The sequence below is a fragment of the Rhinopithecus roxellana genome, chromosome 19 (genome assembly GCF_007565055.1).
Source record: "Rhinopithecus roxellana isolate Shanxi Qingling chromosome 19, ASM756505v1, whole genome shotgun sequence".
In the NCBI taxonomy this organism is placed as follows: domain Eukaryota; kingdom Metazoa; phylum Chordata; class Mammalia; order Primates; family Cercopithecidae; genus Rhinopithecus; species Rhinopithecus roxellana.
This window is the reverse complement of record NC_044567.1, coordinates 33,549,960-33,570,176: the sequence shown is the minus strand read 5'-3', so window position 1 is coordinate 33,570,176 and position 20,217 is coordinate 33,549,960. Positions and strand designations below refer to the sequence as shown.

The 20,217-nt window shown below is 52.6% G+C and overlaps 1 protein-coding gene and 1 long non-coding RNA gene across 4 annotated transcripts; one reads left to right on the top strand and one right to left on the bottom strand.

Moving 5' to 3' along the window:
* Positions 1-640: 640 nt before the first annotated feature.
* C19H17orf99 (chromosome 19 C17orf99 homolog) lies at positions 641-18,270 on the top strand. Of its 2 annotated transcripts, XM_030922875.1 has the most exons (6): positions 641-727; positions 1,165-1,197; positions 12,479-12,778; positions 15,950-16,219; positions 16,422-16,518; positions 17,982-18,270. In XM_030922875.1, exons 1-6 carry the CDS (start codon positions 691-693, stop codon positions 17,986-17,988), a joined length of 744 nt encoding a protein of 247 aa, XP_030778735.1. In that variant the 5' UTR covers positions 641-690; the 3' UTR covers positions 17,989-18,270. The 2 variants fall into 2 exon arrangements, with proteins under 2 accessions (XP_030778735.1, XP_010380216.1); XM_010381914.2 differs by lacking the exon at positions 16,422-16,518.
* On the bottom strand, positions 7,966-20,198 carry LOC115894762. 2 transcript variants are annotated; one of them, XR_004054927.1, is made up of 7 exons: positions 20,061-20,198; positions 17,324-17,505; positions 16,959-17,119; positions 16,444-16,532; positions 14,125-14,175; positions 12,699-13,007; positions 7,966-8,224 (listed from the first exon to the last, which is right to left on the bottom strand). It is a non-coding gene; the product is annotated as an uncharacterized LOC115894762 (long non-coding RNA). The 2 variants fall into 2 exon arrangements; XR_004054928.1 differs by lacking the exon at positions 12,699-13,007.
* Between the last annotated feature and the right edge of the window lie 19 nt (positions 20,199-20,217).

The following is a 20,217-nucleotide window of genomic DNA, read 5'->3' as shown; positions in this document are numbered from 1 at the left end:
GTCCTCTCAAAATGAGAAGATTCACAGCCTTCATTCCTCTCACCGTGTAACATGGTGCTCACGGGCTCCAGAGGTTAGAGCGTGGACACCTTTTTTTTTTTCTTTTTTTTTTTGAGACAAGAGTCTTGCTCTGTCACCCAGGCTGGAGTGCAGTGGCATGATCTCAGCTCACTGCAACCTCTGCCTCCTGGGTTCAAGCAATTCTCCTGCCTCAGCCTCCCAAGTAGCTGGGATTACAGGTGGGCACCACCACACCTGGCTAATTTTTGTATTTTTAGTAGAGATGGAGTTTCGCCATGTTGGCCAGGCTGGTCTCGAACTCCTGACCTCAGGTGATCTGCCCACTCAGGCCTCCCAAAGTGTTGGGATTACAGCCACCACACCCCGCTAAGCATGGGCACCTTCTGCCCACCACATGAGTCCAGGGTCCTGCGGCTCAGAGGTGACTGCTGAGTCTGAGCCCCGGTCTGGCTTCAGGGTCCAAACTCCTTCTACTTCTCTGGGGACTGAGCGGGAGTTTGCTGTACTGGGCCCAGCCCTCGTAGCTGAGGCCCTGGGGTGCTGCGGCCTCCAGGTTATCTCCCCGCTGCAGGCACCCACCCAAGGAGCATCCCAGGGGCCTCAGGGTGGGGGAAGCCAGGAACTAGGAGGTTCTCACTGCCTGAGCAGAGGCCCCACACCCACCGAGGCATGGGGCTCCCTGGGCTGCTCTGCTTGGCTGTGCTGGGTGAGTCCACGGGGGACATGATGGCGGGACTACTGCCGGGGCCTTCAGGCCTCGGGCTCAGGTGGGGGTACTGGGAGCTCAGGAGAGATGAGGCCTGAAGGCAAGGGCACCTCTGGAAACATGGGACAGAGAGGGAAAGATCTGGGCTTGAGTATCGGACCAGCCCCTAAACTTGCTGCATATGTGGTCCAGGGATTGCTTCACCATTCTGGACCCACTACTTACCCATCTGCAAAATGGGCTGGTGATAGGAGATGTTGGAGGGGATGGCACCACAAAAGAGCTTTTGTGAGTGATGATGCCAGCTGAGTCCTGGGGCCTCACTACCAGGAATCAGCCTGCTCCTTCCTCCTGGCTTCACCAGGTGGGTTTCGAGGCTGTCTCTAGCCTCCCCTCCCTGCCAGGCCCTCTCCTCATCGCCCTCACCTCTCTTACAGCCGCCAGCAGCTTCTCCCAGGCACAGGAGGAAGGTAAGTGACCCAGCTTACTGCAGGGAGAAGTGTCCCTGCTGGGATCCTGCTGTCAGAACCCCCACTGTGGAGGGCGCCTACGGCTGGGGAAGAAGGTACTAGTGGGGAGGTGTGTGCTGGAGGATGGCTGGACAGTTCTGGAATATTCTCTCCAACCTGCAGGGCCCTAGGAGTGATGGAGATGGGCAGGCCAAGCAGGCCAATGTGGGGCCCTCCAGGGTACACAGGCAGGGAAGTTGCTCAGCTTCCAGCCTCTGGCTGGGCTGTTTGGAGGGAAGATTCCCTGGGCAGGTGCATCCTCATCACTGCCCCAGGTCCCTGATCAGGAGCAGAAGCCCCCTGAGACCCTCACAGCTTCGCCCGGTGGGCGAGGCCCCGTGGAGGGCTGGGGAATTCTGGTGGGGTATGGGAGGTCGAGATTCTCTGACCAGGAGGAGGGCCATGAGAGAATGGTGAAGCTGAGGCTCCCCCAGGGGCCTGACACACAGGAGGCTGCCTTCCTTGTAGAGGCAGCTGGAGAGTGGAGAGCATCTGGGGCCCAGCTGGGTACAGGACCAGGAAGGAGGAGACACTGGGGAAGGTCCCCGACAGCCCCTAGCCCGGCCTGCTTCTACATCTTTGCCTGCTCCATCCTTTTGCCTGCACTTTCCTGCCTCATCCTTTCCTCCCCTCCCCTCATGTCCATTAAGGTGAGGATGGAGAGTCACCACCCTGTATTGTCCCAACCAACCCTTGCCCCTTACTGCTAGGCTGCCAGGTTACAGAGCAGGGCCTTCCCCCTCTATTTTGCTAAAGGGCAGGTACCGGGTAATGATGACACAAATCTCACGTGAATGAGGCCCAGGCTGAATCATTATTTCCTCATTTGCTTTAAAAACCGATCCATTGTTGGTGTGGCTGCTAAAAAGAGTGCAGGCAGCTGGGGCTCTGGGAAGTACGTGTGCAGGGCAGTCCCACCTCCCTCTCTTGACTGGCTCCTGACTTCTCCGATTCTTGCCAACCAAGTCCTGCTAACTAAACTCCTAAGAGACTGACTGATAAATCATTTATTCATTCAACAAATACTTGAGCACCTATTTGGTTGCAGGCACCATTAAAGGCCCTGAGAATCTGGCAAAGCACGGAAACAAACCCCTCCTGTATCTTACATTCTAGTGGAGGTTGGGGGGACAGATGATAATAAAAATAAGAACATTCAGTGACTTATGCCTGTTATCCCAGCACTTTGGGAGGCTGTAGCCAGATGATCATTTGAGCTCAGGAGTTCAAGACCAGCCTGAGCAACACAGTGAGACCCCCACCTCTATATGGAGTCTCACTCTGTCACCCAGGCTGGAGTGCAGTGGCTTGATCTCAGCTTACTGCAACCCCCGCCTCCTGGGGTCAAGGGATTCTTCCACCTAGCCTCCTGAGTAGCTGAGATTACAGATGTGCACCACCATGCCCAGCTAATTTTTTTTGTTTAAAAAAAATTTTTTTTGTATAAATTTTTTTTGTATAAATTTTTTTTGTTTAAAAAAAATTTTTTTGTATAAATTTTTTTTGTATAAAAAATTTTTTTTTTTAAATTAGCTGGGCATGGTGGGTGTTGCACCTGTGGTCCCAGCTACTCGGGAGGCTGAGGTGGGAGGATTGCTTGTCTGGGAAGTGAGGCTGCAGTGAACCGTAATCATTAACACTGCACTTTAGCCTAGGTGACAGAGCAAAAAAAAGCACATTCTAAAGTATGTGAGAATGTTGTAGACAGAAGCAAGAAGGGTAGAAGGAAAGGGAACACAGGGTGGGTAGGGGAGGAGGGCAGCGTTTGCAGGGGAGGGTGTAGTTTGGGAAGGGGCCATGCAGCAAGGACCTGAAGGAGCTGACTGAGCAGGAAGTACCTGGGCAGGGACCCTGTGTGACCAAAGGGTATTGAATGAGGTCAGAGGTGTGGTGTGGGGTTGACTGGGGAGGTCCCTGTGGGGCGCAGCCATAGGAGGTTTGGAGGGGAAAACACAATCTGATTTACCCTTGATGAGATCATTCGGACACTGTGTTGGGATGCAGATCAAAGGCGAAATCCAAGAGAGCCATTAGGTTACTCTGGGGATCCAGAGGAGAGACTAGGCAATGTGGGAGAGGCAGGGAGATGGGGTGGACATACATTCTGAAGGCCAATAGCAGCTGCTGGCAGATGGCATGGGATGGGATGGGATGAGGACAGACATGAAAGATGGCGCCAAGCCGGGAGCGGCTGCTCACGCCTGGAATCCCAGCACTTTGGGAGACTGAGGCAGGCAGATCACCCGAGGTTGGGAGTTTGAGACCAGCCTGACCAATATGGCAAAACCCCGTCTCTACTGAAAATAAAAAAATTAGCTGGGCATAGTGGCCCATGCCTGTAATCTCAGCTACTCGGGAGGCTGAGGCGGGAGAATCCCTTGAACCCGGCAGATGGAGGTTGCAGTGAGCCAAGATCGCACCGCTGCACTCCAGCCTGGGCAACAGAGAGAGATTCTGCCAAAAAAAAAAAAAAAAAGGCACCAAAGTCCTTGGCCCATCTGGAAGGATTGGCTAAATAAAGTGCAGTCTGGAGATGGCATATTATGCAGCTGAACCAGCTTCAGCGGGAGTGGAAAGCTGGGCACAAGTGAAGGACCTAAGGGATTAGGATATTCGAAAGATGATCTCTGTGTAAGTTGGGCTTTTTGTTTTTTTCCATTTTGCTTTTAGACACAGGGTCTCGCTCTGTCACCGAGGCTAACGTGCAGTGGCACAATCACCACTCACTGCAGACTTGACCTCCAGGGCTTAAGCAATCCTCCTGCCTCAGCCTTCCAAGTACCTAGGACTACAGGCACATGCCACCACACCCAGCTAATACTTAATTTAATTTTCTTTTTGTTTTTTGAGATGGGGTCTCGCTCTGTCATCCAGGCTGGAGTGCAGTGGTGCAATCTCAGCTCACTGCAAGCTCCACCCCCCAGGTTCAAGGGATTCTCCTGCCTCAGCCTCCTTAGTAGCTGGGACTACAGGCACACGCCACCACACCCAGCTAATTTTGTGTACTTTTAATAGAGATGGGGTTTCACCACATTGGCCAGGATGGTCTCGATCTCCTGACCTCGTGATCTGCCCACCTCAGCCTCCCAAAATGCTGGGATTACAGGCGTGAGCCACCACGCCTGGCCTTGCTTGCTATGTTGCCCAGGTTGGAATACAGTGGCACAAACTCGCCTCACGGCAACCTCCATCTCCTGGGCTCAAGCCATCATCCCGCCTCAGCCTCCAGAGTAGCTGGGACTACAGGCACGCGCCACCACGCCCAGCTGAGTTTTGTATTTTTTGTAGGGAAGGGATTTTCCTGTGTTGGCCAGGCTCATCTCAAACTCAAGCTCAAGTGATCTGCCCGCCTCAGCCTCCCAAAGTGCTGCGATTACAGCACAAGCCACCCTGCCCGGCCTAATATTTCAATTTTTTTGTAGTGATTGGGTCTTCCTATTTTGCCCAGGCTGGTCTTGAACTCCTGGCCTCAAGCAACCCTCCCTCCTCAGCCTCCTAAAGTGCGGGGGTTACAGGTGTGAGCCACTGTGGCTACGTATTTTGAAATCCCCAAGAATTATGGCAAGTGTAGCATTAAACATGGTAGGAACCACTGACAGACATCTTCAAGGAGGTATAGGTGTTGGTAGATAATTGTAATCCAGAAGGCAGAGTGGAATGTATCTGAAGAAATAGCTGCTGTTTAGTAAGGAGAGGGGAGAAAAGTTTAGGGAAGGTGAAATGTCAAGAAGATGTTGTCCCTCTTTGTCCCAGCTCCGTGCCATGAAGGCTGCCGGGATCCACGTTGCCTGGGACAGTTGAAGGGTAGACAGTGCTCTAGGAAGGAGGGCTCTGGTTTCCATTAGATGTAGAGGATGGAAGGTGTTGGTTGGAAAGTTAAGGATATAGGGGATTTTTATTCCGGCTGAGCCTACACTCCAAAGGGCACAGAGGAGGCTGGGCTCGGTGGCTCACGCCTGTAATCCCAGCACTTTGGGAGGCCGAGGTGGGCAGATCACTTGAGGTCAGGAGTTCAAGACCAGCCTGGCCAACACGGTGAAACTCCATTTCTATTAAAAATACAAAAATTAGCCAGGCGTGGTGGCAGGCACCTGTAATCCCAGCTACTCAGGAGGCTGAGGCAGGAGATTCGCTTGAACCCGGGAGGCAGAGGTTGGAGTGAGCCTGGATTACACTACTGCACTGCAGCCTGGGAGACAGAGTGAGACTCTGTATCAAAACAAAAACAAACAAGGCCAGGTGTGATGGCTCAGGCCCATAATCCCAGTAGTTTGGGAGGCCTAGGTGAGTGGATCACCTGAGGCCAGGCGTTCCAGACCAGCATGGCCAACATGGGGAAACGCTGTCTCTACTAAAAAGGCAAAAATCAGCTGGGTGTGGTGGCGCATGCCTCTAATACCAGCTACTTAGGAGGCTGAAGCAGGAGAATCCTTTGAACCCGGGAGGCAGAGGTTGCAGTGAGCTGAGATCGTGCCACTGTACTCCAACCTGAGCAACAGAGCAAGACTCTGTCTCAAAAAAAAAAAAAAAAAAAAAAACAGGCCCGGGCGCGGTGGCTCAAGCCTGTAATCCCAGCACTTTGGGAGGCCGAGACGGGCGGATCACGAGGTCAGGAGATCGAGACCATCCTCCTAACACGGTGAAACCCCGTCTCTACTAAAAAATACAAAAAACTAGCCGGATGAGGTAGCAGGCGCCTGTAGTCCCAGCTACTCAGGAGGCTGAGCCAGGAGAATGGCCTAAACCCGGGAGGCGGAGCTTCCAGTGAGCTGAGATCCGGCCACTGCACTCCAGCCTGGGTGACAGAGCGAGACTCCGTCTCACAAAAAAAAAAAAAAAAAAAGCGAAAGACAAAACACAACCAAAAAAACAACAGCAACACATTCTCTGACAGTGCTGGAAGCTGAATTCTAAAACTGAGAGTACACAGGGCTGGGTCCTCCGAAGGCCCTGCGGGAGAGCACCTGCTCCTCGTTCCTGTCCTGGTTTCAGGGGGTTGCCTCCTTCATGCCATTCTCCCTGTGTGTGTCTGCGTCTCCTTTCCTCTTCTCATCAGGCCCCACCCTAATCCAGCATGAATTACTGGAGTTAATATTTAACTTGAGAGAGGGGGAAGCCATTGTAAAAACCCGATTTCCAAATATGTTCCCATGGGCAGGTCCTGGGAGTCACCACTGGAACCTATCTTTTTGGAGGACATAATTCAACCCTCAACAGATGCCAGCTTATTCAAAATCAGATCCCTGGCCCCCTCCCTGGGTCTAATGAATTGCAACCTCCAGGGCTGGGACTGGAATTTCCAAGCTTCCTGTTGTCATAGAGACCAGTCTGGAGAGGGGTAGCACCATCTGGAAGGGACTCGGAGCCACTCGGGGCACCAGCACTGTGTCTGGGCCTGGACATGAGCCCTCCACAGTTTTCCTGCAGTGACCCCACAGCTCAGTCAGGGCTTGGCTTAGCTTCCTGTCCCGAGGGCAGCCTTGTTGTCACTTTACCAAATTTTGAGTGTGCCATCCCATTATTTAAATGCCCTCGCAGAGCAGATGAATTTTATTTATTTATTTACTTGCTTATTTTGAGACAGGGTCTTGCTCTGTCACCCAGGCTGGAGTGCAGTGGCGTGATTACAGCTCACTAAAGCCTCAAAGCCTCAACCTCCTGGGCTCAGACATCCTCCCAGCCTCTGAGTAGCTGGTGCATACCACCATGCCCACCAAATGTTTTTTTTTTTTTTTTTGCGAGACAGGGTCTCACTTTGTCACCCAGGCTGGAGTGCAGTGGCGCGATCTTGGCTCACTGCAGCCTCGACCTCCCAGGTTCAAGAGATCCCCCCACCTCAGCCTCCTGAGTAGTTGGGACTACAGGCACATGCCACCACGTCTGGCTAATTTTTGTATTTTTAGTAGAGATGGGGTTTTGCCATGTTGCTCAGGCTGGTCTCAAACTTCTGAGCTCAAGTGATTCACCCGCCTCCGCCTCCCAAAGTGCTAGGATTATAGGCATGAGCCACTGCACCCAGTCCAAAAAAAATTTTTTTTTCTTAGAGACAGGATCTTGCTTTTTTGCCCAGGCTGGTCTGAAACTCCTGGGCTCAAGAGATCCCCCTGCCTAGGCCTCTCAAATCTCTGGGATTATAGGCGTGAGCCACCACGCCCAGACAAGCAGAAGAATTTTAAATTAAGTGATAGGTGAGGCGGGTGGCTCACGCCTGTAATCCCAGCACTTTGGAAGGCTGAGGTGGGTGGATCACTTGAGGTCAGGAGTTGTACACCAGCCTGGCCAACATGGTGAAACCCCATCTCCACTAAAAATACAAAAATTAGCCAAGCATGGTGGCGTGCGTGCACCTGTAATACCAGCTACTCAGGAGGTGGAGGCAGGAGAATCACTTGAAACAGGGAGGCAGAGGTTGCAGTGAATTGAGATCGCGCCACTGCACTCAGGCCTGGGGTACAAAGCAAGACCCTGTCTCAAAGAAAACTCGGCAGGCTGAGGCAAGAGAATTGCTTGAACCCAAGAGGCGGATGTTACAGTGAACTCAGATCGTGCCACCACACTCCAGCCTGGGCAACAGAGCGAGACTCCGTCTCAAAAAAAGAAAAAAAAAAAAGTGAATGTCCCCGGTACAGTGTACTTTCAAAATGGTTCCTGTCTGTGAACTTATGCAAATCAAACTTCTATTAATGAAGACTGAAATGAAAATGAAGAGCAGCTTTTTTCTTTCCACTTTTATAAGTCAAGATCATTTCCCTTCACAAAGGGAGCAAAAAGAAAGGGTGATGACATGTCAGCCCTGGACTCCCACTTCCCCACATGAGGCCGGCTTCTGGCCCCGCGATGGTTTTTGGACCATGAAGAGAAGGCCTCTTGGCCCTGAGGGTCAAACTGACCAGTCAGCAGAGCCATCTGTAAGAGGATGCCCCAGAGGATGCCTTCACCTCCAAATACTCCTTCACTTTCTTCAAGTCGAAGATTTTTCCATGAAAGCCTGTTTGGAAAAAAAAAAAAGTATTCTTTCTTTTTTTGAGACACAGTCTCACTCTGTCACCCAGGCTGGAGTGCAGCAGCGCAATCTCGGCTCGCTGCAGCCTCCATCTCTCAGGTTCAAGTGATTCTCATGCCTCAGCCCCCCAAGTAGCTGGGACTACAAGCTCAAGCTACCACGCTGGGCTAATTTGTGTGTGTGTGTGTGTTTTTTTTTTTTTTGAGACGGAGTCTCTCGCTCTGTTGCCTAGGCTGGAGTGCAGTGGCGCGATCTCTGCTCACTGCAAGCTCCGCCTCCCGGGTTCATACCCTTCTCCTGTCTCAGCCTCCCAAGTAGCTGGGACTACAGATGCATGCCACCACGCCCGGCTAAATTTTTTTGTATTTTTAGTAGAGACGGGGTTTCACTGTGTTAGCCAGGATGGTCTTGATCTCCTGACCTCATGATCCTCCCACCTCAGCCTCCCAAAGTGCTGGCATTAAAGGCGTGAGCCACCGCACCTGGCTAATTTGTGCATTTTTAATAGAGACGGGGTTTCACCATGTTGCCCAAGCTGGTTTTGAACTCCTGGCCTCAAACGATTCACCCTCCTCAGCCTCCCAAAGTGCTGGAATTACAGGTGTGAGCTACTGTGCCAGGCCTAAAAAAAAAAGTGTTCTTCCCCATCTACAAAGGAGAGTCTGGCTGGGTGCAGTGGCTCATGCCTGTAATCCCAGCACTTTGGGAGGCTGAGGGGGGCGGATCACCTGACGTCAGGAGTTCGAGACCAGTCTTGCCAACATGGTGAAACCCTATCTCTACTAAAAATACAAAAATTAGATAGATGTGATGGCGTGTGTCTGTAATCCCAGCTCCGCGAGCAGCTGAGGCAGGAGAATGGCTTGAACCCGGGAGGCGGAGGTTGCAGTGAGCAAAGATTGCACCACTGCACTGCAGAATGGGCGACAGGATAAGACTTCGTCTCAAAACAATAAATAAATAGGCTGGGCGCAGTGGCTCACACCTGTAATCCCAGCACTTTGGGGGGGCTAAGGCAGGTGGATCACCTGAGGTCAGGTGTTCGAGACCAGCCTAACCAACATAGAGAAACCCCGTCTCTACTAAAATTACAAAATTAGCCTGGCATGGTGACACATGCCTGTAATCCCAGCTACTTGAGAGGCTGAAGCAGAAGAATTGCTTGAAACCGGGAGGTGGAGGTTGCGGTGAGCCGAGATTGAGCCATTGCACTCCAGCCTGGGTAACGGAGTGAGACTCCGTCTCAAAAATAAATGAATAAATAAGTACATAAATATAAAAAGGAGAATTCTCAAAAAATCTTCAAAGAGGCATGGATGAAAAAATAATTGTTGGTGTCTGTGCAGCCCTGGGCAGGGGAAGACATCCTGCTTCTAGAAGGCTGCTGCCGGTTGTCTAGACCAGAGTTGTCAACCTCAGCACTCCTGACATTTGAGTCCGGACCATTCTTCGCGGTAGGGGCTGACTGTGCACTATAGGATGCTTAGCGGCCTCCTTGGCCTCTACCTACTAAATGTCAGCAGCAACCCTTACTTTTTTTTTTTTTTTTTTTTTTTTTTTTTGTAGAGACGGGGTCTTGCTATGTTGCCCAAGCTAGTCCACCTCCCAATATTGACAACCAAAAACGTCCCCAGACCTGAAGTTCCCCTGGAGGCACAACTGCTCCTGGTTGAGAGTTACTGGTCTAGAATGAAACCTGCTTAGTGGTCACACACTCTAGTTTGTTCCAGTTCTCTGCTCAATCAGCAGTTTCCTCATTGCAGGGTGGTTTCCAGAGCAGACATGCCCAGCCGAGCAAAGGCGATTCATGACATCCATGATATTCAGATTTCATAGACCTTCTTTCTGCCCCTCCCCCAAGCACTGCCCCAACCACACAGTATTCTTTTTTTCTTTTTAATTTTTCTTTGGATTAAATAGAGGTGGGGTCTCACTATGTTGCCCAGGCTGGTCTGGAACCCCTAGGCTCAAGCAATCCTCCCACCTTGGCCTCCCAAAGTGCTGGTATTATGGGCCTGAGCTACTGTGCCCACCCGATACACACTATGCTTTTTCTTTCTTTTCTTTCTTTTTTGAGACAGCGTCTTGCTCTGTCACCCATGCTGGAGTGCAGTGACAAGATATTGGCTCACTGTAACCTCTGTCTCCGGGGTTCAAGTGATTCTCTGGTCTCAGCCTTCTGAGTAGCTGGGATTACAGGCACGTACCACCATGCCCAGCTAAGTTTTGTACTTTTAGTAGAGACAGGGTTTCACCATGTTGGCCAGGCTAGTCTCGAACTCCTGACCTCAGGTGATCCGCCCGCCTTGGCCTCCCAGTGCTGGGAATACAGGTGTGAGCCACCACGCCCGGCCTACACACTATTCTTGAAATGCAAACAGGTCTCCACCATTGGTATAATACAACCCTCTCCCTCAAACCCCTATTCCAGAAACATTTTTGTTTAATCCCAATTGCTGTCTTAAAGAATCAGTAATGGCCAGCTGCAGTGGCTCACGCCTGTAATCCCAGCACTTTGGGAGGCCCAGGCAGGCAGATCCCCTGAGGTCAAGAGTTCGAGACTAGCCTGGCCAACGTGGTGAAACCCAGGCTCTAGTAAAAATACAAAAATCAGCCGGGCATGGTTGTGCATGCCTGTAGTCCCCGCTACTTGGTAGGCTGAGACATGAGAATCGCTTGAACCCAGGAGGTAGAGGTTGCAGTGAGGTGAGATGGTGCTACTTCACTCCAGTCTGGACGACGGAGCAAGACTCTGTCTTTAAATCAATAAATAAAAGTGGGCCGGGCGCAGTGGGTCACACCTGTAATCCCAGCACTTTGGGAGGCCGAGGCAGGCGGATCACCTGAAGTCTCGAGTTCAAGACCAGTCTGGCCAACATGATGAAATCCCGTGTCTATCAAAAATACAAAAATTAGCCAGGCGTGGCGGCGGGCGCCTGTAATCCCAGCTACTCTGGAGGCTGAGACACGAGAATCTCTTGAACCTCGGAGACAACAGTGCAAGACTCTGTCTCAAAAAAAAAAAAAAAAGTGATAATTCAGCAGCATTTAGTGCATTCACAATGTTGCACAACCACCACCGCTATCTAGTTCCAAGAGATCTTCATCACCCCAAAAGGAAACCTCGTATCTATTAGACAGTTACTCCCCATTTCCCCTTCCCCTGGGCCCTAGTAACCACCAGTCCACTTTCTGTCTCTGTGGGTTTTCCTATTCTGAACTTTGCACACACATGGAATCATGCAAAGGTTGCCTTTCGTGTCTGCCTTTTTGTTTAGTGGAATGTTTACGGCTCATCCCTGTTGCAGCCTGCATCTGTGCTCACTTCTTTCTAAGGCTGAGTAATATTCCTTATACGGATCAACCACATTCTATTTACCCATTCGTCCGCTGATAGACATTTGGGCCGTTTCCACCTTTTGGCTGTGGTGAATCACGCTGCCATGAGCGTGTGTGTACAGGTATCTGTTTGAGTCCCTGTTTTCTACTATTTGGTATATGTCTAGGTGTGGAATTGTTAGGTCATATGGTAAGTCTGTTTAACTTTTTGAGGAACCACTAAATCGGTATTTTCTTCTTTCTTTTTTCTTTACTCTGAGGTCTACTGGTTTCATTTATTTATTTGTAATCTTTAGGTTCAGGGGTACATGTGCAGGTTTGTTATAGAATTAAATTGTGGTCAGGTGCGGTGGCTCATGCCTGTAATCCCAGCACTTTGGGAGGCCGAGGCAGGTGGATCACGAGGTCAGGAGTTTGAGACCAGTCTGACCAACATGGTGAAACCTTGTCTCTACTAAAAATACAAAAATTAGCCAGGCATGGTGGCGTGCGCCTGCAGTCCCAGCTACTTGGGAGGCTGAGGCGGAGAATCGCTTGAACTCAAGAGGCAGAGGTTGTGGTGAGCAGAGATCGCGCCACTGCACTCCAGCCTGGGTGACAGGGCAAGACTCCATCAAAAAAAAAAAGTGAGAACATGTTAAACCCAGCATCCTTTTTCCTTTTTCTGAGTCTCTCTCACCACCATGCCCGGCTAATTTTTGTATTTTTAGTAGAGCCAGACTTTCACCATGTTGGTTACACTGGTTTTGAACTCCTGACCTCAAGTGATCCGTCTGCCTGGACCTCCCAAACGCTGGGATTACAGGTGTGTGCCACCGAGCCTGGCCAAACCAGTACCTTCTTAAGGTGCTCGATTAATGTCGGTTTCTTTCTTCCTCCTTGGACCTTTTCATCTCCCAGAAATCACCCCTGTGGTCTCCATTGCCTACAAAGTCCTGGAAGTTTTCCCCAAAGGCCGCTGGGTGCTCATAACCTGCCATGCACCCCAGGCACCACCGCCCATCACCTATTCCCTCTGTGGAACCAAGAACATCAAGGTGGCCAAGAAGATGGTGAAGACCCACGAGCCGGCCTCTTTCAACCTCAACATCACACTCAAGTCCAGTCCAGACCTGCTCACCTACTTCTGCCGGGCGGCCACCACCTCAGGTGCCCATGTGGACAGTGCCAGGCTGCAGATGTACTGGGAGCTGTGGTCCAGTGAGTGCGGTGGGGGACACAGGGCTGAGGAGGCAGGTGGGGTGCAGATCAGTGGGGAGCTCTGGGAGTGGGAATTGTGAACCTTGCTGGGGTAAGAGAGAGCCAGGGCGTGAGGGTGCGGACAAAGACAGGATGCCGCCTCCAAGGCCACTCTCAGTCCCCTGGGGCCTCTTCTCAGGACTTGCTGTCCCTGGCTGGGGCCCTGAGGGCACAGTCTCCTGGCAGGGGCCTGAGGGCACAGAAAGAAAGAGCCCGATGGATGGCAGAAATGACTGGGCCCCAGTTGTCATCTCGGACCTCAAGGTGATAAACTAGGCACGTTTGGCTGGGTGCAAATCCCAGCACTGTGGGAGGCCAAGACAGGCGGATAGCTTGAGCCCAGGAGTTCGAGACCAGCCTGGGCAACATGGCGAAACCCCGTTTCTACTAAAAATACAAAGATTAGCTGGGCGTGGTGGGGTGCACCTGTAATTCCATCTACTCAGGAGACTGAGGCAGGAGAATTGCTTGAACCCAGGAGGCGGAGGCTGTGGTGAGACAAGATTGTGCCACTGTACTCCAGCCTGGGTAACAGAGCGAGACTCTGTCTCCAAAAAAAAAAAAGAAAAGAAAAGAAAAGAAAGTTAGGCATGGTTTGTGCATTACTTCACTTGATCTTCACAGCAGTGTCAGGGGTGGGGTCTGAGCCTCTGGGTCTGTAGCTATGGAAGCTAAAGCTCTGGGGAGTTAAGAAAGTTGCCCCAGGGGCTGGGTGTGGTGGCTCACACCTGTAATCCCAGCACTTTGGGAGGCCTATGCAGGGTGGATCACTTGAGGTCAGGAGTTCGAGACCAGTCTGGCCAACATAGTGAAACCGCATCTCTACTAAAAATACAAAAATTAGCTGGGTGTGGTGGCGGGCACCTGTAATCCCAGCTACTCGGGAGGCTGAGGCAAGAGAGTCACTTGAACCCGGGAGATGATGGTTGCAGTGAGCCGAGGTCGTGCCACTGCACACCCGCCTGGGCAACAGAGTAAGACTCCATCTCAACAAAAAAAAAAAAAAAAAGAAAGTCGCCCCAGGCCACATGGCTGGCAAGTGGCCAAGGCTGCTTTCAAACCCCACTCCGTCCAGCTCCAAAGCCTGACTTCTTCCTGTTTCCATCCGATAGTAACTCAGGTAACCTTCTTGGTGGGAGCTATGGGGTATGGGAACCAGGAAGTGTTGCCCGACTTAGGGTTGGACAAGGAACCTCCCCGTTCATCCTTTGCCCCACACCCTAAGAACACCAGGAAAAGACAGCCTAGGGGAGATGAACCCAGGGTCTGCAGCCCAACAGGTTCAGGGTTCAAATCCCTATACTTACTGGCTGGGGCCTTGAACAAATCATGGGACTGCTGAGCTTCAACTGCTTTAGCTGCAAAAGGAAAATAGTAAGAGGCCAGTGAGGTGACGCATGCCTGTATTCCCAGCATTTTGGGAGGCCAAGGTGGGAGAATCCTTTGAGGCCAAGAGTTTGAGACCAGCCTGGACCACAGAGTGAGACTCCATGTCTACAAAAAAATTAGTTTGCCGGGCACGGTGGCTCAAGCCTGTAATCCCAGCACTTTGGGAGGCTGAGACGGGCGGATCACGAGGTCAGGAGATCGAGACCATCCTGGCTAATACGGTGAAACCCTGTCTCTACTAAAAAAATACAAAAAAAAAAAAAAAAAAACTAGCCGGGCGAGGTGGTGGGTGCCTGTAGTCCCAGCTACTTGGGAGGCTGAGGCAGGAGAATGGCGTAAACCCGGGAGGCAGAGCTTGCAGTGAGTTGAGATCCGGCCACTGCACTCCAGCCTGGGCGACAGAGCGAGACTCTGTCTCAAAAAAAAAAAAAAAAAATTAGTTTCTTTTTTTGAGACAGAGTCTCGCTCTGTCTCCCAGGCTGTACTGCAGTGGCGCGATCTTGGCTCACTGCAACCTCCACCTCCCAGGTTCAAGCAATTCTCCTGCCTCAGCCTCCCAGGTAGCTGGGACTACAGGCCCTTGCCCCAACGCCCGACTAATTTTTATATTTTTAGTAGACATGGGGTTTCACCACGTTGGCCAGGCTGGTCTCAAACTCCTGACCTCAGGTGATCCACCCACCTAGGCCTCCTAAAACGCTGGGATTATAGGCATGAGCCACTGCACCCAGCCAACGGCAATTTTTAAAAAAATTAAGCAGGTGTGGTGGTGCATACCTGTGGTCCCAGCTACTTGGGAGGCTGAGGTGGGAGGATCATTTGAGCCCAGGAGTTGGAGCCTGCAGTGAGCTGTGATCACACCATTGCACTCTAGCTTGAGCAACAGAGACCCTGTCTCTAAAATAATAATGGGTCTTATTCCAGGGGACCTATGAAATGAAAGCCTTTTAGTAGGTGGCAAGGGTGGTGGTTATTACTAATCAGTAAGAATGACTAGAGTATTAGGCTCAAGGCCTGGGGGATTCTAGAATCTTCTGCATGACAGTTCTTGTCCTGAAGTAACTTGCCTTTCAATAAAAAAGATGAGACTGAATGATAGAGTTGCCAGGTAAATTTTACACAGGACATACGTATAGTGAAAAATTATTCATTGTTTATCTGAAATTAAAATTTAATTGTATTTTTATTTGCTAAGTCTGGCAATCTGAAATATACTGCATAAGAATAAAACCAGGCCGGGCATGGTGGCTCATGCCTATAATCCCAGCACTTTGGGAGGCTAGGGCAGAAGATCGCTTGAGCCCAGGAGTTTGAGACCAGCCTGGCCAACATAGAGAAACCCAATCTCTACAAAAAATGCGAAAGTTAGCTGGATGTGGTGGTGCACACCTGTAGTCCTAGCTACTCAGGAGGCTGAGATGGGAGAACTGCTTGAGCCAGGGAGGCAGAGGTTGCAGTGAGCCTAGATCACATCATTGCACTCCAGCCTGGGCGACAGAGCAAGACCCTGCCTCAAAATAAAGTTAAAATAAGATAAAAACCAAATGTGAAATTGTGTGGTGCACATGGCAGGTAGGGTAGCAGCTCAGACACAAGATGGAGGGCAAACTCCAGAAGGCGGCCTGGAGGAGGCGGCAGCCACGGGTAAGCTCATTAGGCATTTTGTAATGAGGAGAACTTACTGAGGAGGAAGAGTTTAAGACGGCTCAGCCATGGCTGTGCTACCTTCTCCCACCCTGCCAGAGCCAGTGTCAGAGCTGCGGGCCAACTTCACTCTGCGGGACAGAGGGTCAGGCCCCAGGGTGGAGATTTCCTGCCAGGCGTCCTCGGGCAGCCCACCCATCACCTATAGCCTGGTCGGGAAGGACGGGCAGGTCCACCTGCAGCAGCGACCACGCCACGGGCAGCCTGCCAACTTCTCCTTCCTGCCGAGCCAGACATCAGACTGGTTCCAGTGCCAGGCTGCAAACAGCGTCAATGTCCAGCACAGCGCCCTCACACTGGTGCCCCCAGGTGAGAGGGCCCTTGGATTTCCAGAGGGGCAGCTGGTGCTTCTGTGCTGGGAGGGTGCTAGTGTCCAAGACACAGGTCGGTGGGAAGTGGGACAGCTCTACCCGGCCACTGCCGAGAGCAGAGAGGGCACAGGAGGCAACCATGCCCACCCTGGCCCCTGCCTAAAGGAAGCCCAACCCAGCTGCCTCCACCCCGCTCCCAGGAGAGTTGCCCAAGGCACCCACCATCGTGCTGGCTGGCAGCCTTGCCTCCATTGCGGCCGTCACCTCCGGGATGTTGGGCTGGACCACGTGGGCCAGGTAGGAAATGGGTGCTGGATGCAGGGAGGAGGGAGAGCTGCTGATGGCCTGAGAGCCGGGCTCTGGGTGGGGAGCTCAGGTGGTGGGGCTTGCAGGGCAGGGCTCTGGGTGGGGAGCTCAGGTGGTGGGGCTTGCAGGGCAGGGCTCTGGGTGGGGAGCTCAGGTGGTGGGGCTTGCAGGGCAGGGCTCTGGGTGGGGAGCTCAGGTGGTGGGGCTTGCAGGGCAGGGCTCTGGGTGGGGAGCTCAGGTGGTGGGGCTTGCAGGGCAGGGCTCTGGGTGGGGAGCTCAGGTGGTGGGGCTTGCAGGGCAGGGCTCTGGGTGGGGAGCTCAGGTGGTGGGGCTTGCAGGGCAGGGCTCTGAAGAAGGGTCATCACCGCTTACGTGCGACTCAAAGGTGTTTGTGAGGACCTACTGTGTGTCACATGCCTACTGAGGCTTACACGTTCAAGGCGTTATCGAACCCTGGCCGATGCTCCCAGTTGCCCTGTAAAGGAGTCTGCTGGCCTCTGGGAGGGCACTCTCTAAGTTCTTTATGGAGTCTGAGCAGGGATGCAGGGATGCTGATGCCAGGAGACCAAGGTGGACCAGGAGCTCCTGCCTTCTGTAAGAACCACATTGGGCAATCTTTCCCAGGTGGTGGCAAGAGCCCGGGGCCCAGCCTCCCAGGGTCCCCTCTCCAAAGCCATGGCTTTACTGACATGTAAGGTGACCAGGGCCTTTGTAGTGTCTGAGCGCAGGCACCACAGGCCTGTGTGCTCTGCCTGTCTGGCCTTGGTGGTGGTCAGCCCCGCCTCTGTGAACTCACCTCTCTTTGGGAGACACTGCTGTGTCCTGGTTCTCATCCTCTGCTGTGGCCCAGGCACTTACGTGGCTCTGCCAGGAGTCTGTCCTTGGCACTCTCCCATCTCACTTCTGCCAAGTCTGTTCTTTCCAGAGGCCAGACTCGTGGGTGAGCCATGTCACTTTGCTGAGCCTCAGTTTTGCCTTCTGTAAAATGGGGTACAGCCTTCATTTAGTGGGGTGAGTAAGCCTCATGTCTCTTCTGCTGGGACATTGATGTGCTTGGCACCATAAAACTCCCAGAGGCAGGCCCGACACTGTGGCTCACGCCTGTAATCCCAGCATTTTGGGAGGCTGAGGCGGGTGGGTCACCTGAGGTCAGGAGTTGGAGACCAGCCTGGCCAACATGGAGAAACCCCGTCTCTACTAAAAATACAAAATTAGCCAGGCGTGGTGGTGTACGCCTGTAATCCCAGCTACTCGGGAGGCTGAGGCAGGTGAATCACTTGAACCCGGGAGGTGGAGGTTGCAGCGAGCCGAGATTGCGCCCTTGCACTCCAGCCTGGGCAAAAAGAGCGAAACTCTGTCTCAAAACAAACAAACAAACACTCCCAGACGCCTAGGGAGGGGATGGCTGGGAGATGAGCCTGCCTGACTTGAGTCTCCACTGCTTTGTCATCAAGGTCATGACCAGAAGATGGAGGACTGGCAGGGTCCCCTGGAGAGCCCCATCCTTGCCTTGCTGGCCTATAGGAGCACCCACCGTCTGAGTGAAGAGGAGCTTGGGGTGTTCAGGATAGGGAATGGGGAGGTCAGAAGATGCAAAGCAGCAGCCATGTAGAATGAACCGTCCAGAGAGCCAAGCACGACAGAGGGTTGCAGACCATTGGCGTGCACTGTTCGTATTTGGAGTTCATGCAAAATGAGTGTGTTTTAGCTACTCTTGTCACAAAAACAAAACAAAACAAAAAAAATGGGTAACTATGAGAGATAGTGGATATGTTAACTTGCTTCACTATAGGAACCTTTGTGCTATCTGTATGAATCCCATAATAGCAGGCTGTCTACCTTAAATATACACAAAAACATTTATTTAAAAAAAGAGAAAAAAGCGCCGGGCGCGGTGGCTCAAGCCTGTAATCCCAGCACTTTGGGAGGCCAAGACGGGCGGATCACGAGGTCAGGAGATCGAGACCATCCTGGCTAACACGGTGAAACCCCATCTCTACTAAAAACTACAAAAAACTAGCCGGGCGAGGTGGCGGTGCCTGTAGTCCCAGCTACCCGGGAGGCTGAGGCAGGAGAATGGCGTGAACCCGGGAGGCGGAGCTTGCAGTGAGCTGAGATCCTGCCACAGCACTCCAGCTTGGGTGACAGAGCGAGACTCCGTCTCAAAAAAAAAAAAAAAAAGAGAAAAAAGCCTGCCACCTGGGATTCTTGGAACCCTGGTGACCTTCAGCAAACACAGACAGTGTTGGTGTGAGGGCTTGAGGAGGGTCACAGAAAGGAGGGGGTCTGTGTGGCCTTGTCCTCACCTCTCAGGTGCTGTCACATCTCTCTGGGTGTGGGGAGAGGGAGGGGAGCACACTGGGAAAAGGCCCAGCCCCTCCCCCGCACCTTCTCCCCTCTTCCCTGGAGGGGCACCCCACCTCCTGGTGGCACAGTCCTCTTGTTCAACTCTCACGTGGACCAGCTCACCTGGGTGGACTCTGAGCCCCACCTGGCACACATGCTCTTGTTAATCTGCACCTGCAATTAGCAAAGGGGGGGTCTGGAATTCTTCCGGGCTCAGTCAGCCTGTGACCCCACACCTCTGTGTACAACCTCCGCTCCCCCCTCCAACACACACAGAGCCTGCCTTCCCTGCACCGGACACTCTGTATCGGTTTTTCTTGGGATGCAGGTGAGAAGGGGCTGGAACTGGATTAAATTTTGCCCCCTGCCTGTCGCCCTGAAAACTTCGTTTCTGTTTGCATGTCTTTTTTTGTTTGTTTGTTTGTTTTTTGATATGGAGTCTTACATTGTCGCCCAGGCTGGGGTGCAGAGGCACGATCTTGGTTCACTGCAAACTCTTCCTCCTGGGCTCAGGAGATTCTCCCACCTCAGCCTCTGGAGTAGCTGGGATTACTAGTAGCTGCCACCACGCCTGGCTAACTTTTGTTTTTGGTTTTTTGGGTTTGTTGCTGCCCAGGCTGGAGTGTAGTGGCTTGGTCTCAGCTCACTGCCACCTCCACCTCCCAGTTTCAAAAACTTCTCCTGCCTCAGCCTCCCAAGTAGCTGGGATTACAGGCACTCACCACCACGCCCAGCTAATGTTTTGTTGTTGTATTTTTAGTAGAGAAGGGTTTCGCCATGTTGGCCAGGCTGGTCTCAAACTCCTGACCTCAGGTGATCCACCTGCCTCGGCCTCCCAAAGTGCTGGGATTACAGGCGTGAGCCACCGTGCCCGGTCTTGCACACCATCTTAAGTGTGAAGCCACACTGCCCTTCACAGCCTTGGGGCTCTGACCAGACCAGGAGGAATGGGGGTCTTTGACCCTACCCCAGGTTTAGTCCCAGAGAGGAGGAAAGAGTGGCAGGCCAGGCAGGGAGGCGGCTCCAGGGTGTGATCTGGGTTTTTCAGTGGGATCGGGGAGGGGGTGCTTATGAGCCTGGGTGGGTTCTTGGTAGGTGGTGGGCTTCCTAGAGGAGGCGGCGGGAGGGCAGGGGCAAAGAGGGTGAGTGGTCCTCCGTTCGTCCGTTTTCCTGGGGGACTCTCTTACCCTTTCTGGTCCGTGCTGCGGCCGGCGTGGCCGGGGAACTAGCCCCTCGACCCCGAGGTAGGGTGGACACCGGTGCTCCGCGGCCAGAGCCCCTCCCAGCCGCTAGAAGCGCAGTCCCGCGGCCCGCCGCTGCTCGCGAGGGCCGCACTTTGCCCTC